Here is an 18,276-nt window from a genome sequence, read left to right as displayed (position 1 = left end):
AGACCCTTCATTTCTGAAGAAGGGTCTAGGCCCGAAACGTCAGCCTTCCTGCTCCTCTGATGCTGCTTGGCCTGCTGTGTTCATCCAGCTCTACACCTTGTTATCTCTATATGGATAAAAGTGGCATGTTCAAGTTGACAGGCTGTTATGAATGAAGTGCCATGAGGATCAGTGCTGGGGCATCATCTAAGTACACTGTATATTAATGATTTAGACACTTAGAATGATCGATCTAAGTTTCCAATGATACAGAGGTGGATGAAAATGCAAACTGTGAAGAGGACATGGAGAAGCTGCAAAGAGATAAGGAAAGTTTAAGTGAGTGGGCGAAATGATGGCATCCAGATTATAATGATAGGAAGTGTGACAATCACTTCGGTAGTAAGAGTAAAAGACCAGAATATTTTTTAAAGTGTCAAACTTGTATATAATTACGTTCAAAGGAATCAGATATATTCGTGCAAGAATCACAGAACATTAGCATGCATGTAGAAAGAAATTATTAAAATAACGTTACCTTGAATCCAACTCCTTATTAAGAAATATCACAGACAATCAAGAATTGAAACAATGATTTAAAATTTATTGCATTTTGCAACCAAAATAAGATCCCTCAAGTAAGCCAATTAAGCCTCACAACTTAATTTGTCTATTATCCGATAAGTGGTGGAATTTGCCCAGCATTCCACCAACAGTGTCTGTCTCCGGAAGTATCCAAGGTTTGATCCTTGTGCAGCATTGTTCTTTGAAGTTCTGCTACTAAATTGTTCTAACCTTGGATTCTGATACAATTTTCTCTCTTTCAAGTTTGTGGTGTAACATTATTGATGATTCAATAGATTACTTCATCTCCAACATTGTTTACACTTTTGGAGACCTTAAGTCTGTAGCTTGTCTTCTTATCAGAAGTAGTTCCCCTGTCCCTTGTTACATTCGAAGTTAGCTGTCTGTCTAAAACACAGCTTTTCCTGTAATTAAGGACAACACTGTATGGAGCTGGAGGAACACAGCAGGCCAGGCAGCATCAGAGAAGTAGGAAAGTTAACGTTTTGGATTGGTACCTTTCTGAAGGACCCTTTTTTCTGAAGAAGGGTCCCAACCCAAAATGTCAACTTTCCTGCTCCTCTGATGCTGCCTGGCCTGCTGTGTTCCTCCAGCTCCATACTGTGCTGTTTCTGACTCCAGCAGTTCTTGCTATCTCTCTTCCTGTAATTAAACCCTTTACTTCAGGGCATTTCTTCTTCAAGCTGACTTAATTGTCCATTTGTCATGTGGCAGCAGGTTATCAAGCAGCGTTATCTCCTCTCTCCAGGTAACTGCTTGTTTATGTTGCCTTTTCCTAGATATATATAATTAGGATGGTGTTTTTATTCCTTTATAGCAGCTTCTCCTTGTCCCTTTCATCTTGAGAAACAGTTTATTCCAGAAGGTGTTATTGTTGATTTTTTCGATCCATTAAGTTATTAAATTCTAAAGTTTACATTGTCACAAATTGAATGTTGACTATTATTGCAAGGGACTGGAGTACAAAAAATAATGAAATCATACTTATGTAGTACAGAGCTTTAGTGAGGTGATACTTGGAGCATATTATGCAGTTTTGCTATCTATACTTAAGGAAGGACTGCAAAGGTCCATTAGATTGGTTCCTGGGATGAAAGGATTATCTTATGATGAATGGAGGTAATTCAGGAGGCACAGCAGAAATTCATCCCAAGGAAGAAAAACATATTAAAGGGAGGACAAAGCAACCATAGCTGACAATGGAAGTCAGGGACAGCATAAAAGCAAAAGAGAATGCATACAATGTGGTGAACATAAATGGGAAGCTAGAGGATTGGGAAGCCTTTAAAAACCAGCAGGGGATAACTAAAAAAAAGCAATATGGCGGGAGTAGATGAAACATGACAGTAAGCTAGCAAGTTAAATAAAGAGTTTTTTCAGATAAATAAAAGACAAAAGAAGCAAGAGTGGACACTGGATTGCTAAAAATGAGGCTGGAAAAGTAAATAATAGGGAACAAAGAACTGGCAGAGGAACTGAATAGGTACTTTGTATCCATTTTCATAGCAGAAGGCACCAGCACATACCAGAACTTCAAAAGAGTCAGGGGAAAGAGGTATTTGTAGTGGACATCCTTAGTGACATCACTAAGGACAAAGCGCCAGGGAAGCTGATGGGTCTGAAGGTGTTTAAACCACCTGGACCAGATGAACAACACCCTACAGTTCTGATGGAGATAGCTGAGGAGATTATGGAGGAATTGGTGGTGATCTTTCAGGAATTACTGGATTCAAGAAGGGACCCAGAGGACTGGAAAATGGCTAATGTAACTCCCTCTATAAGAAAGGAGGGAGGCAAAAGACAGGAATTATAGGCTGGTCAGCCTGATCACAGTTGTTGGACGATTTTAGAGTCCATTGTTACAGATGAGATTGTGAGGCACTTGGAAGTGCATACAAAATAGGGCTGAGTCAGCATGGCTTCATCAAGGAGAGGTCTCTGAATGATAAAGGGGTAGGGATAAATCTGTTAGAATTCTTTGAGGAGGTAATGAGCAAGTTAGACAAAGGAGGGTCAGTGTACATGATCTATTTGGATTTCCAGAAGGCCTTTGACAAGGAGGCACACAGGAGGCTACTAAATAAGATAAAAGCCCATGGTATTAGGGGTAAGATATTGGCATGGAAAGAGGATTGGTTGACTGACAGAAGGCAGAAAGTAGGGAAAAAGGGATCTTTTTCAGGATGGCAGTCAGTTACTAGTGGAGTTTCACAGGTGTCCATGGCGGGATCACAACTATTCACGTTATACATTAGCAATCTGTATGAATAACTGACAGCATTGTTGCTATGTTTGCAGAAGGCTCAAAGATAGGTGGAAGGAAAGTACTGTCGAGGAAGCAGGAGGCTGCAGAAGTACTTGGACAGGCTAAGAGAATGTTAAATGGAATACAATGTGGGAAAATACAAGTTTATGCACTTTGGTAGGAAAAATAGAGGTACTGACTATTTTCTAAATGGAGGAAGGCTTCAGAAATGTAGAACACAAATTGACTTGGAAGTCCTAGTTCAGGATTCTCTTGAGGTTAACATACATATTCAATTGACAGTTAGGAAGGCAAATGCAATATTAGCATTTATTTCAAGAGGAATGGACTACAAGAGCAGAGATGCATTGCTGAAGCTGTATAAAGTTTTGATCACTCTACATTTGTTATATTGTGAGCAGATTTGGGCCATGTATCTGAAGAAGAATATGTTGGCATTGAAGAGGGTTCAGAGGAGGCGTGCAAAAATGATGCCAGGGATGAAGGGCTTGTCATATGAGGAGCAATGAGGACTCTGGTTCTGTACTCAGTGGAGTTTAGAAGGATGCGGGGGGGGGATCTGATTGAAACTTACAGAATACCGATAGGCCAGATACAGTGGACTTGGAGAAGATGTTTCTACCTCTAAGACAGTCTAGGACTCAAGGACCCTTTAGAACTAAGATGAGGAGGAATTTCTTCAGCCAGAGTGTGATTAATCTATGGAACTCATTGCTGCAGAGGGCTGTGGAGGTCAAGTCATTGAGTGAATTTAAATAGAGATAGATTGGTTCTTGATTAGTAAGGGGATCAAGGATTGCAGGAGAATAGGCGGAGCAGACTCAATGGGCTGCATTGCCTTAATTCTGCTGCTTTATCTAATGGACTTATGAATGGATAAGTAAATAGGGTTGAAACTCTGTGTCATTTTGTAGAATATGTGGTGATTTCTTTGAAACACATAATATTCCAAGAGGCTTGACAGGATAGACTCTGAGAGGTGGTTTCTCCTGCTAGGGGAACCTAGAATACATGGGCATAGTATCAGGATGGGAAGGCAATCATTTAGGACTGAAGTGAGGGAAAATGTCTTCAGTCAAAGAACAAAAGCAGAAGTTGCTGGAAAAGCTCAGCAGGTCTGGCAGCATCTGTGATGGAAAAAACAGAGTTAATGTTTCGGGTCCGATGACCCTTCCTCAGTCAAAGAGTTGTGAATCTTTGAAATTTTATATTCCACAGAATATGAAATCTGGATACTCAAGTGGATACATATTCAAGACTTTTTTTGTCTCTCAGGGAAACAAGGGATATGGGAGCAAGTGGAAAAGTGGAGTTGAGTCAAAGGTCCCTAGTGGTTGTACAGAATGGAGCTGTAGGCTTAATGGGCCATAGGTCTGCTGCTGCTTCTGTTCTTACATGGACCTGGGGACAATTCCATTACCCTGTAGTTGCAGGTGACAACTGACAACGTATATCATACAGTTACTAATGTCTATGGGAAAGTAAGATGATTATGTTAATAATCAACAATGGAGTACAAATCTCAGGCTGGAGGCCGCCAGTGAGATTCACCCGGCAGCACAAAATTCCATATTTTTGATGCATTTTCCTTTCGCCTTTTGTTCCGTCTCCCACAGCAGCAATGTGTCTGTGATTTTAATTTCCGGTACAAAACAGTTAGGACAAAGGAGAGACGGACTGGACATTTCAGCTGCCAATAAACAAATCAAATACACTCAATTAGATTTCGCTATCCGTTTCTTGAAGCGTTCCCAAATTATTTCACCGGGTTATCAATTTATCCTTCTTCCAGCCAAACAATAGTCCTTCTGGGTCTGAGTTAGCCTGCGATTCCGAAAGGGGACAAATGTTTGCATACTTATGTTTAAAATATTTTAAAACAACAAAGAAATCAGGGAACTCGGTACAGACTGTGAATCAAAACTGGGATATACCAGTCCGTATGGCTGAATGTTGGTCAAAGGTAACTTTGCCAACACCGTTCACAGTAAAACTAAAATAACACACAGATAAAATATTGCCAGAAAATGTTTAACACAATGCACTGTTAAGGAACACTCTAGAAAGCAAGAACAATAAATCGGACTAAAAATGAACTCGATTTCAACGTTAAAGGTTATCAGCAAACTGCAGTATAATTCTGGAGCTGGGTGAGAGTTAAATCACCCTCCTAATTGGTAATCCCGGTGACTAATTGTGCAACAGGAAAAAAAAGAAATAAAATGCCCAGAACTAATATTTTCAGCGCACGGAGTTTTCCAAATATTTTGGGTTTACACTGGAGCTTGGACTGAACCCGCGGACCAGACGGTCGTTTTCCGCCCCAATGGGACATTGGCATTAATTAACCTCCTATTCTCTCCAGGAATCCGATTGGATTGCATTTATTTCCCAAATAAACTCCAGATTTTCAAAACTGCAACATCCCCCCCCCCCCCAATATTTCAGAAACTTTTCTCGAATTGTGATTAAATTCTTACCAGCTGGAATCGCTCTTCACTTCTCTCCCAATCTCTACTCCTTTCTTCGCCTACCCGGTTCTTATCCCCTTTCTTTTTATTTGATGTTACGTTTCAATTTTAAAAGTTTGAGTCGGCGAGAAGTTTTTAGGGATACAAATCAACAGAATAGCTGCAGCGGTCACACTGGGCTCAGCAATGGGAGTGTCCCCTATAAGGTGGGTCAGTGACGGAATACAATTCCTCGGAGACCTGGCGCGACACAAGTCGCTGTGGGATTTCACCCATGTGAGTTCAGAGTCACAACCATTATGAGTAAGATATGTGAGTGGAATACTGAGTAACGGCCACCGTCAGTCCTTCGGCTAGTCAAGAATAAACAGTAAATGTTTCAACTAATGACAGGCTTTCGAACCCCGCACAGTAGAATGGAAATGAAGTTTCAACACGTACGCTCTAATTTTGGAAGATATTAAGAGTATTCTATACTATTTGTTATGGGGGCAATACTATTACGTTATGATGGAAGTACTTTACATTGTTATATCAATGTTATTGTCAGTACTGCAAAGTGCAGCTTTGAGATGTCCTGCCAGAGTGAATGTTCATGAGGTGATGGATGGTGCGCTCCAAAATGGATTGATGAGACAAAAAATGAGTTGCGCAACATTGCTGCTCTAAGTGTGCAAACGTGTTGCCTTCTCGAAATAGATCGATTTGTAAGTGATCAATACTACTTCTCTGTGTAATCTTGGTGGAGCAGTGAAGAAAATGCAACACCACCGCCCGTTGCATGCTTCTGTAAATACATCGGCATGCTAACATTCTTCCAGGACATACACTGTGTGTATGTTAAACATTAAATGGGACAAGTGACAAGTTCTGAGTAGAAGTCCAAATTTCTTAATCTGTACGTGCCAATCCTGTACGCTTGGATGGAGGACTTGTCTCACAAGCTTTAGTTTCCATCCACCTGTTAGTGTTATATTTGCTCACAGCAGAAATCTACAGATAACATCAGCTAATGAGTACATACAAGGTGTCACTACCAATATCATGTGTAGAAATTAATTAAAACACAGTTGAAACAATAAGTTACTGGAGTGTTTCAGTGTAAGTATTGTAACACATTTCTTCCCTTTAATTTTTAGAATAGCGAGGCTAAGAAACGGTCACGCACAGCATACAACTAAGCACGTCAACCGTCTTGCGTCATGCATTCCTACATGGGCAAGATAAATATATTGCCGGAAGTAAATTCAAAAGCCGCAGGTAGGATAAACTGGTGAAACAAAACACGGACAAAGAAGACAACAAGGTGCAGGGCTGGATGAACACAGCAGGCCAAGCAGCATCATCGGAGCAGAGAGGCTGACGTTTCGGGCCTAGACCCTTCATCAGAAAAGGGGGAGGGGAAGGGGGTTTTGAAATAAATAGGGAGAGAGTGGGAGGCGGATAGAAGAGGGATAGAGGAGAGGATAGGTGGAGAGGAAACAAACAGGTCGAAGAGGCGGGGATGGGGCCAGGAAAGGTGAGTGTAGGTAGGGAGTTAGGAAGGGGATAGGTCAGTCCAGGGAGGACGGACAGGTCAAGGGGGCGGGATGAGGTTGGTCGGTAGGAGATGGAGGTGCGGCTTGAGGTGGGAGGAGGGGATAGGTGGGAGGAAGAACAGGTTAGGGAGGCAGGGACGAGCTGGACTGGTTTTGGGATGCGGTGGGGGGAGGGGAGATTTTGAAACTTGTGAAATCCACATTGATACCATTGGGCTGCAGGGTTCCCAAGCGGAATATGAGTTGCTGTTCCTGCAACCTTCGGGTGGCATCGTTGTGGCACTGCAGGAGGCCCAGGATGGACATGTCGTCTGAGGAATGGGAGGGGGAGTTGAAATGGTTCGCGACTGGGAGGTGCAGTTGTTTGTTGCGAACCGAGCGTAGGTGTTCTGCAAAGCGGTCCCCGAGTCTCCGCTTGGTTTCCCCGATGTAGAGGAAGCCACACCGGGTACAGCGGATGCAGTATACCACATTGGCAGATGTGCAGGTGAACATCTGCTTGATGTGGAAAGTCTTCTTGGGGCCTGGGATGGGGGTGAGGGAGGAGGTATGGGGGCAGGTGTAGCACTTCCTGCGGTTGCAGGGAAAAGTGCCGGGTGTGGTGGAGCTGGAGGGGAGTGTGGAGCGGACAAGGGAGTCACGGAGAGAGTTGTCCCTCCGGAAAGCAGATAAAGGTGGGGAGGGAAAGATGTCTTTGGTGGTGGGGTCGGATTGCAGATGGCGGAAGTGTCGGAGGATGATGCGTTGGATCCGGAGGTTGGTGGGGTGGTACATGAGGACGAGGGGGATTCTTTTTTGGTTTTTATTGCGTGGACGGGGTGTGAGGGATGAGGTGCAGGAGATGTGGGATACACGGTTGAGGGCGTTCTCGACCACCGAGGAGGGGAAGTTACGGTCCTTGAAAAATGAGGACAACTGAGATGTACGGGAGTGGAATGCCTCATCCTGGGAGCAGATGCGGCGGAGGCGAAGGAATTGGGAATAGGGGATAGCATTTTGGCGGAGGCGAAGGTAATAAGTATGTGCACAAGATTTTATCATGAATACAATTACTTTGACTAACCTTATCAATGCATAAATTCATTCACTATTTCCATGACATGGTTTTTATTCACAAGTTTAAAATTACTACTTTAGGCTTCTTTGGTCAGCTCAGACTTGGGATTTCAGTTTCTCAGTTTTGGATGTTCAGCTTGTCAGATGGGTAATTCTTCACTGCTTCATTGTTCTGATCTGATCTGGAAAAAATATTTGTATTGAATACATGCTGAAGTGAGCTTGTTTGCTTTCTTAACACATTATAAACATCGGGTTTAAATCCTGTACCAGAATAAGCAATGTGCAGGATTAGGGTAAAGTGATTATCACACATAGCTTTTATACTGCCAGTGTCAAGTAGCTCTCATAGTAGAATTGTAATTAGGCAAGTTTCACCTCAATCATGTCTCTCTACCTCTACCTCTTCCATCCCTGTTGCAGCACAGCGACTCCAGGAAGTTGGAAGAGAGATTTCAAAATTTGTGTGAGCTGTTAAGTACCCTCAGATAAACTGAGTTACCCCAATGTTATGGACAGGGAAGAAAGGAACTGGACCCCTTTATTCTCCTCACTTTCTGGCCATAAACAGAATCATTTTTAATTTGGAAGAGTTTGTGGTGTGCTTCACAAACACCTATTTCTGAAGTCAATTTTAAAGTGACATGCAGCAAACACTAAGACTTCATTCAGGAATTTCATTCATTTATTCTCAATTTCAATCTGGGAGCTTTCCTCCAATTTCTCTCTCCCTCTCTCTCTCTCTCTCCCCCCCCCCCCCCCCCCCCCCCCCACTTCTCTCTCTCACACATACACATGCACATGTGCTTGAAAACAAAGAAAGGAGTTTTACATCTTTGTATATTAAAGACCAAAAGTGCAATTATTGTTTGTCAGCGAGGATTCTGTATTCAAATTTGAAGTCCAAGTGAGTTCAGATGCATTAAGCCAGGAATTGCAAAATTCCTTCGAAGGTGGCAATGAAGTGATGCTTGCAGACAGGGGGCCTGTCTGATTTTCAAGCAAAACCAAATCTTTCCAGAAACATGCTGAGGAGGCTTCAACTTTTGGCCCTGTTGCTTAGTTCAGACATATATTTGTTAGTCTGGCTGTTCTAAAATGTGGAGGAGTATGGATCATGTGACACTGACTATTAATGTGGTTAACAGTTTTTATTCCTCTGGTCAAAATCCACTGAATGCCTGAGGAGACAAGTTGATTTCAGTCCCTCTTAAGGAATAATGAGTTTTGATATGTCCTTTTGGTTATCAACCTAGGCTAGAGACTGTGTCTGAGCCCTCTTTGTTTCCACGTGTTGCAATGTCCATGCAGTTGACAGGTGGGAAATTTCCCAAAGTGATCAATCTAGTTTTATCCTTCTGTAATCCACTCTTATTGGAACTTTGGGCCAATTTGAAAATTGTGATCTGTAGCCATTTCAAAAGTCCTGCAATGTAATTTTTTATAAGCAAAAAGCAGGGCGCAGTGTTTTTTCAAACAATTTATAATGTTGTGACCTGTTAACATGGTAGCAGCAAGGCACTTAATAGCAACAAGGTAACATTAGCCTGGCAAGTGATTGATGTTGTTATCAGTAGGTAATATAAAATTGTGTATTGTGGTAATCTATGAAGGTAAAAAATGTGACCCTGGAAACTGAAAGCACTGTTGAAGAATATGCAACTTTTATAGTACGGTTGCTCCTGAAACTACTAGAGTTGTAAAAACTTACAAACAACATACAAGAAGGCTATATTACTTTAATTCACACTGGGGCATAGCATTGCTGGCTGGGCTAGCATTTATTGCCCTTGAGAATGTGGTGGTGAGCTGGCACCCTGAACTGCTGCAGTTCATGTGCTGTAGGTAGACCCACAATAATCTTAGGGAGGGAATTTCAGGATTTTGATCCAATAACGAAGGAAAGGCAATATATTTCAAAGTCGGATGGTGAGTGGCTTGGAATGGAACTTACAGGTGGTGGTATTAACATGTATCTGCTGCCCTTGTCCTTCTCGATGGTCATGACTAAGTTTAGAATGTGCTGTCTCAATCTTTATGGTAATTATCTGCAGAGTGTATTGTGGATTGATGCTCAGCAGAAGCGTACTGTGGTGGAGTGACTAAGTTTGTGTTTGTGGATGTGGTACCAATGAAGTGGGTAGCTTTTGTCCTGGATGGTGCCAAGCTTCTTGAGTGGTGTTGGAGCTGCACCCAGCCAGGTAAGTAGGGAGTATTCCATCACAGTCCTGATTTGTGCCTTGTACATGCTGGACAGGCTTTGGGGAGTCATGAGGTGAGTGACTCACTGCAGTATTCTTAACCTCTGACCTGCTGTTTTGGCAATATAGTCATGAGTCCAGTTCAGTTTTTTTTATCCATAACGCCCAGGATGTTGTGGGGGGTTATGATGGTAATGCCATTGAATGTCAAGGGGAGTGGTTAGATTGTCTAGTTGGAGATAATTATTGCCTAGCATTTGTGTGGCACAAACATTACTTGTCAATTTTTAGCCTAAGCCCAGACATTGTCCAGGTCTTGCTGCATTTGGACATGTGACCCTTCAGATACAGAAGCAGTCCAAATGGTGCTGTACATGGTACAACCATTTTTGAATTTCTCTCCTTATGATGGAAAGAAGGACATTGTAGCAGCTGAAGCTGATTAGGTGAAAATAGTGAAACATGTGCTAATTCTTTCAATGAGCAACCTTATTTAGACCCATATTCTGCTCTCTATCAATAACCCTGACAAGTTTGTTATCCAGAATTATCTGTTACCTCCCTTTCAAAATTGTTGATGGTATCAACCGTAACCCTAGCTTTTGTCCCTGTTAGAATTGGACATCCTTTTAAGAGTAACAGCTCTGAAATTGAGAACAAGTGAAGCCCAAAGGACAACATATTGAAGAGCTGGGTGAGTCATAGTTCCTGACTGCCTGCACCTTGTCTGTATCCATGTTTGCACCTGGGTGTCCTCCAAAAGAGGAAGCATGCTGTGTCCATTAATACACCCAAAGCTTTGAGATGCAGTGCCTTATTTTCACCTTACAACTCAATTTTAATTTAGTCCCTTCCCTCTCTCCCAACCTGTCATCACTTCTGTTGTTGTTACAGTGGCTAGGGCAGTGCGTGTGAATTTTTTGTTTAATTAGAAACGGGTGATCTGGTGGTGTAGAATAAAATATTCAGAGGTGCACAAATGCATCACAGGATGGAAAAGGAAATAGCTGGGTTCTTTATGTTCCAGATTTTGAATTCAGATCCCACCTGTTTTCTGATGAAGGGTCTAGGCCTGAAACGTCAGCCTTTCTGCTCCTATGATGCTGCTTGGCCTGCTGTGTTCATCCAGCTCTGCGCCTTGTTGTCCCACCTGTTGACAAGGTGGGATTTGAAACCATGTCCTCAGAACATTTGAGACAAAAAACAGCAGATGCTGGAATCCAAGGTAGACAGACAGGAGGCTGGAAGAACACAGCAGGCCAGGCTGCATCAGGAGAAAGCAGCAGTCAATGTTTTGGATATCACCCTTCTCCAGTCGTAGCGGTTGCAGGGCAGCTAGCTTAGAGGACCTCCTTGTGGACCTACTTCTGGGCCAGGCTGAAGGGCCTATCAATAGGCCCATAGAGCAAGCTCTAATTCCAGACTGTCTGTCTACCTATCTTCCACAGTGACATTTGTACTTGGGCACCCTTGGAGAGGGAGCATGTGCTGCCCACCAGTATACTTAAGATTTTCAGAGACCATGCGTACCACACGGCTGATGTACATTATCTTCCCCCCTCCAACACTGTTCCAATTCAGTTTCACCCCTTGTTTTCTCTATCTTTTTGTTATTGTTATGCTGCCTGAGTGGGCAGTGATTGTAATTTGTTATTTTTAATTAGCTGGGTGTTTTGATGGGGCTTTTGATTGAAAAATATGGGTTCATGCTTGCCCAGTTTAGAAAAAGGGGAAAATCGGGGTTCTGAGCCCCTGACGAGCAGCATTTGTTATTTGGTTGGTTCATCTAAGGAAGAAAAAGCTGAGTTTTTGTCTGTGGAGGCTTGGCTTCCTTCAAGGAAAGGATCCTGAAGGATAATGTGGAAGTTGGTGTTTGTTAAACTGTAGACTTACAATAAAACACTTGTAAATCTCTGGAAGTCTTTGCTGCCTCAGTGATGCAGTTACCAATAACTCAGCTAAAACATTTCTCATCATCCTTCCAGGTGCTATCTAGTGATTTTTGTGACATGAATGATTTTCATGACCTCCAGAAATTGATTCTTTCTTTTGTCAGTAATTTGACCCTATTAATTCTATCAACAACTCTAATCTTGACATCTATTAGGTCACCTCACTTATTCCTAGGAGAACAGCCCTAAATTTTTCAACCCTTCCTTCCTCATAAGTGAAGGCCCACTGAAATGGCTCTGCAAGCCTAACAAACTGCTACATAAAAGTCCAGAAGTATCAATATAGCCAAACATCCTGACATGCTATTGCATCACCATTTTTCACTTTTCAAAATCCTGGAAGTATCTTCTGAACAGTGCTGTGGGTGTAACTACACCACATGGACTGTAAAGCTTCAAAAAGACAATACATGATCATAAGTGATTAGAAGTATGCTATAAATGTTCACCTAGTCAGTGATGCCCACCTCCCAGAAAGATTTTTAAAATTCTCTACCCTTCCTAACACCCTTTATATTTTTTCTGAACAATGGTGCCCTGAAGTGTCCAGGATATTCCAGCTGACATGTAACCAGTAAGTTAAAATTCTGCAAACACAATACATATCAGCAATATAACTGAAAAGCAATGACTAGTAAGTGACAATTCTGAAATCCATCCACCATTAAGATGAGTCTGACATCATGTTCATGCCATCAAAACTTTTTGTTTCCAAGTTTGTTACATGGCTTGGCTTTGTCCCTTTTCAGCTTATGTTACTAAAGCCTTCATTCATACTTTTGTTACCATTATATTTGACTATCCTAAAGCATTCCTGGCTGGTCTCTCTCCATCTACAATCCATAAGGTTAAGATCATTTTTAAGTCTGCTGCCCATGTCTTAACTCCTAACAAGTTCCTTTCCCTTTTTAATGTGTGTATTTGCTGACTTAAATTGACTCCCAATCAAGCAACATCAAAATTCTTAAATTCTCATTCTTGTTGCCAAATTTCCATACGACTTTGCCCTTCCTTATATTTAACCTTTCCCAGCCCCACAACTTTCTGAAATATCTGAATTCCTCTAATTCTGGCCTCTTGTGGTCAAAGTTCAATTGCTGTACAGCTAAGCCCCAGTGTTCTGAAATGCCCCTGCAAACCCCTCTGCCTTGCCTTTTAAGACTCTCTGTAAAGGAATATTTCCTTCGTGGTTTGAAGTCATATATTTGGTTTGTAGGTTTGTATCAGCCAGAAGGGTGAGAAAGGCACTTGTGCAACATCAGTTGTGGAATAACTCCAAAGGCTGGTATCCTGACACCAAGTCACCATTTATTTATACATGGAGAGCCCTAGACACTGATTCAGCTTCCTGAACCAGCTCTGAGTGAACAGAACCCCTGACATTCCTGTTTGTATCTGTCAACCAGGGCTCTCTGATTGGACCAGATTAACAGTCCTAATCAGGGAAATCATTCTACAAGGTCTATCTCGTTGACCTCATTACAATCACTACAAATTGGTTCACCTCTCTAGCTTAAAAGAATGATAGTTAAGGGAGGGGTAAGTGTAATCAGCCAAGAATCACATTTCTTGTCACTACCTACAAATTCTTACTAGAATGCACCTAGAATAGAATTAGAATCTATTGCACAGCCCCATAATTGGATGGCCTATTAATGCTCACAGTCTAGGGTTATGTGAAAAATGGACACAACATTTTCCTGCAGAAACCTGTATGAAAGAAATTCTCGAAGCATTTGAGAAGGCAATTCAAAAATCTGGTTGATATTCAGATTGTTAACTCAAACATTCAGTTATGTGATATTTAGTCTCTAAATATTGTTGCAAATATTTAGTCCATAATTTGTTTTGCAATAATTTTTGGATGAAAGATTTAATTAGATAAATGGGGGCATCTAGTTGAGAAACTGAAACACAATTCTGATGTAAATGCAACTCAAACAAGCCTGGGTTTGTTACACTTACAAGGTAGCACAGCCTGTATTTATGTTGCAAGATCATATTTGATGGTGGAAAGACTTAAACAGTGATCTCTAAGCTAGAAATGGCTTAGGCATTCAATAGGAATGTACAATATTTATGGGTTATAGAATCAAACTCATGTTGAAGTAAAATAATTTGCATTTCTGTTAGAGGATATCCCAAAGTATGCCATCAGTTACATACTGATGGGCTATGGGACTAGCAGGCTCACTTGTTTACACTACCTAGGTGTTTGCTCAGAAAGCAGGCAGTTTTGCTACAGTGTAGACTGAAGTACATTGGATTGAGAGAGCGAAAAAGTTGTTCATCAGACTTGCATTTTTAAGCAGAAGAAAAGCTAATTTTACCATTCACCGCAAGAAATGTAGTCTCATCTTCCACTTGAATTTGCTAGGGGGGAGAAAACAATAAATGATTTGAAGGAGCCTCTCTAGACTCAGTTATCTCTGCTTTCTCAACACAGATGTTACCAGACCTGCTGAGTTTCTCCAGCAATTTGTTTTTGTTTGATTTCCAGCATCTGTTGTTCTTGTTTTATTTCTATTTCCATCCTGGCAAGAGCCCCCAATTTGTTATGGACCAGACCAGACCCCTTAAATTTTGAAGTAGCTTGCATCTTAACCTTTTTTTTATTTTTTAAAAGTTGATATGAAACACATGTTCCAGATGTGATGCAACTGGTCAAGCTACTCTGTTAAGCAGAACACAGTTTATTTAAACACTATAATTAAAATACAAACAAAAGAATAACTTAATGAAAATCTAACTGAATAATAGATAGTACCTGTTTTTCATTAACTGTTCCAATATAGTAACATCCCATAAACACACTGGCAAAAAAGGTAAATTCAGACACTGATTCTTACATGCAGTTCTCCAATCCAGGAGGAAACAATATCAACAGATTTCAGAGAAAGTAGCAGCAAGGAATCATTCACTGAAGCTTTCAACTCTTCTGGGACCCCAAACAGTTTCTGACTGCTAAAGCAAAAAAAAACTAGAAAGCCTGGTCAGTGAGAACTAGCCACTTCCTTTCAAGCTGCTTCCATTGTTGCAACTTTTTTAAAACAAAGCTGAAGGCCTTTCTAAGTTGTTTACTTAGGCCATCTCCAGTAGTCAGTTTAACACCTCTGCTTTTGCAACCTGTCTTCAAAAAAAAACCCAGGACAAAATAAACTTTTTAAAGTGACAACATCATCACATAATCTTCCCCCTTAAAAACAGAACCATCGATATACAAAGATGGTTTTATTTTAAAAACCTTCGTCTTACTGTATCTACAATACATATACACTACATTGACTCTTAAGCATGCAAACATTCGCCACTATATTCTATTTCAGTCCATTTACTCCTGCCACTGAATGCCAATTCAGTACCTCTGCTTTTACGACCTCTTTTCAAAAACATCCCCAAGACAAAATAACCACTTTAAAGTGATAGTACTGTCACAAGAAAATGCTGCCTGGCTAAATTAAATTAGGTTTTTACTGGCTAATATATTTTCCAGCATAATTATTTTGCTAATTTCATTTTGTCCTATTTGTTCTCTTTGGTTTCCTTTCATCTTGACATGGCCTGCATCTGACCCTTAAATGCCCTCTGAAATGACTTAGCAAACCAATCGGGAAGGACAATTAATTCACACCTTGCTAGTGATGCCCATATTCCATGAAAAAATAGAGGGGAAAAAATAGATGACTGGGAAATTACCTACTTGCTTATGCAACTCTGCATTAGATGATGTGTAAGTGTAGCTTGTGGTGACCCTCCATTATTACTTTTGTCATGAATGTTGAATTTTACAAGATGTTTATGTTTTGACTCAATGTCTAACTCAGAGTAAAACAATTTAATTTAAACCTCTCAGCTCTGAGATGTCCATGCGATGTAATTGCAATGAAGAGAGAAGCTTGAAGAGGGCCCCCCGAGATGGTGAGTTTCAACAATTTTTGCAGCCTTCCACAGAAAGATGCTTAAGATGCAGAAACAAAGGAACTAGTGCTGTGGGAAAACAGCAAGTACTGTTTTAACAGCAAAGTAGGATGATGATAAGAGTTGGGTTTTCAGGATTTTTAAAACAAGATTAAATAAAGAACAGTACAGATTTAAGGAATGGAGAGTCTACATTAAGGGGTTAATTTTAACTTCTGACAGGATAATGAAAGAGTATACATCATAAGGAGTTATGTATTACCACATGATCTTGCTCTCTCTTTCAGCCTCATAGAAAGATGAAGCATGTAAGATGTTTCCTAAATACAGCTAATGGTTTCCTTGCCTTAGCGTGCTTTATAATTACTATTTTTAGAAGCATTACAAACCAGTAATATTATACAGAGGTGTGCCTTGTTGGTGCCTGTCATATCTGAGAGAACTCCGGATCAGTGAAACAATTGTTGAAGGCCACTTGAAGTTTGAACCTACATGGAGCAACATGAATTTTTGCTTGCGAGCTGGAAGTGACAGTGCAGACTGTTCCTGTACTGCTATGTATCTGACATAAGGGTGAGGTTATACAAATGTCTTCACAATATATATTTTGGTTGTTTTAGTCAGTGAAATTAGGGTTTTATTTCATGTGGTATTATTTGCGTGTTAATGTTTGATTATGTTGATTTTTAGTTTGTTTGTTACAATAAAGTCTTAAAGTATGAAATCCTGTCATTCAGTTCTTTCCATAGATTATTTCTCAGTAATCACTCTTTAAAAGTTATTGGTCTCTCTGGAAATGTTAAACTTTCCATATCCATCCAGCATTTTTCTATAAATACATGATTGAGAATAGAACTTGATACTATGGTACATTGTTCAGCAGCTTATTTGCTAGATAGTATATCCACCCTTGTAAAGATAATTGAAGTGTGGTATCTCTGGTGACTGTACCAAACTCACCTTGGTTAGAGAAACTGAAGTTTAAGAGCAATGCTGTCATACTACCTATTTATACATTGTTCAATCAGGCCACACTAGTTTCTACTTCCAGAGTTCAAACCAGTCTCCTAGATTGCTCAATTTGTTTGGTCAACTATCAAAAGACAAATTATTAAAATAGACAATGTATGAAGAATTTCATCAACAGAGGGTATCTCAAATATTACCTTGTAGCCACTTCACTCCATCCTCTAGTCCTTCCCCTTTCAGAGCACTGCAGGCACTAAGGAAAAAAGACATTACAATGAAAATGAGAAAAATGCTGTCAAACTTGTTTTCTTGATTTGTAAGAGACATGCATGCCTATATGAGGGAAAGAGAACAGCTTTTAAAAATAAGTTGTTATTCTCTCAATGTGTTCAGAAAAGTTTCTGATTTTGGTTTTGAAAATATTCGTGGCACCAACTTAGTTAAGGATGGCAATTGAACATCGAGACCACTGACGTTCCTCTCTGCAATAATACAATTGTCACTTGTGGCACTAATTTTATGACACTTCTGTGGTTGTTTAAAATATTACTTTTGCACATGTCTTCAATCATTTGGTGAAGATTCCAATCAGCATGTAATGCCTTCATTCAGATCACATACCGTGGAAATCTGGGGGAACCCAAATTGGAAGGCAGTATAGCTGGTAATAAGAAGTTGAAAGGATGCTCTGAAGACTGGAAAGCACGTGAAATAAAGCTGAGCATCAAGTATGCTTCAAAAGCAGAATTATTGTCAAAAACATAAAAGGAAAGGCATTCACAACAAGGTAGACAATTGAAAGGCATAAATAGAGATACATGGGTATGATCTTATTGCTGTCACAAAAACATGGCTGCATGAAGACTGGTTACAGAATATTTTTGAATATTCAATTTTTAGGAACAACAGATGAGGGGGGAAAAAAGGAGCTTGTCTTGGGTAACTCCAATAGATTTAAGGGATGATCTCAAATCAGAACAGTGTGTTATCTGTTTGGGTGGAAAGAAGAAACTACACAGCAGCAGATATTGTTTGGAAATGTTTATAGGCCACCAGATTGTAGTGGTATTGTGAGGCATGGTATTAATCAGGTGATAAGTATGTAGCATTGGCAACACAGTTATTATTAGGTAACTTCAAACCGAATGCAGACTTCATGAACCAATTAGGCACTAAAGCTCTGGGGGACAAGTTTCTGGAAGGGAATGAGAGAACACTGAGCTACAGATCTATTAGACTTGCATTGTACTAGGGAAAATGCTGAAATCTACTATAAACGATGAGATTAAAAAAAAAACCTGATTGATAATGATCTGATTGAATACAGTCAGCATGGATTTG

At 40.5% G+C, this 18,276-nt stretch overlaps 1 protein-coding gene and 1 long non-coding RNA gene across 2 annotated transcripts in view; one reads left to right on the top strand and one right to left on the bottom strand.

The window, feature by feature from the left end:
- LOC125484843 overlaps positions 1–18,276 on the top strand; it is a 40,675-nt gene that overhangs the window by 3,578 nt on the left and 18,821 nt on the right. The window contains exon 2 of the long non-coding RNA XR_007263666.1: positions 15,902–15,966. This is a non-coding gene — a long non-coding RNA (uncharacterized LOC125484843). The remainder of the gene's footprint in view (positions 1–15,901; positions 15,967–18,276) is intronic.
- Positions 7,977–18,276, bottom strand: part of LOC109917200 (ADP-ribosylation factor-like protein 6) — a 34,294-nt gene continuing 23,994 nt past the window's right edge. Inside the window, exons 6-8 of the mRNA XM_020516990.2 lie at positions 17,133–17,188; positions 14,379–14,421; positions 7,977–8,077 (exon numbers count right to left, since the gene is read on the bottom strand). Coding sequence (XP_020372579.2) covers positions 14,402–14,421; positions 17,133–17,188 — 76 coding nt within the window. The 3' untranslated portion in view covers positions 7,977–8,077; positions 14,379–14,401. The remainder of the gene's footprint in view (positions 8,078–14,378; positions 14,422–17,132; positions 17,189–18,276) is intronic.

The sequence above is a fragment of the Rhincodon typus genome, chromosome 14, assembly GCF_021869965.1.
Source record: "Rhincodon typus isolate 14 chromosome 14, sRhiTyp1.1, whole genome shotgun sequence".
Classification (NCBI taxonomy): domain Eukaryota; kingdom Metazoa; phylum Chordata; class Chondrichthyes; order Orectolobiformes; family Rhincodontidae; genus Rhincodon; species Rhincodon typus.
The sequence above is the reverse complement of the archived record's forward strand: the minus strand, read 5'-3'. Positions and strand labels throughout refer to the sequence as shown.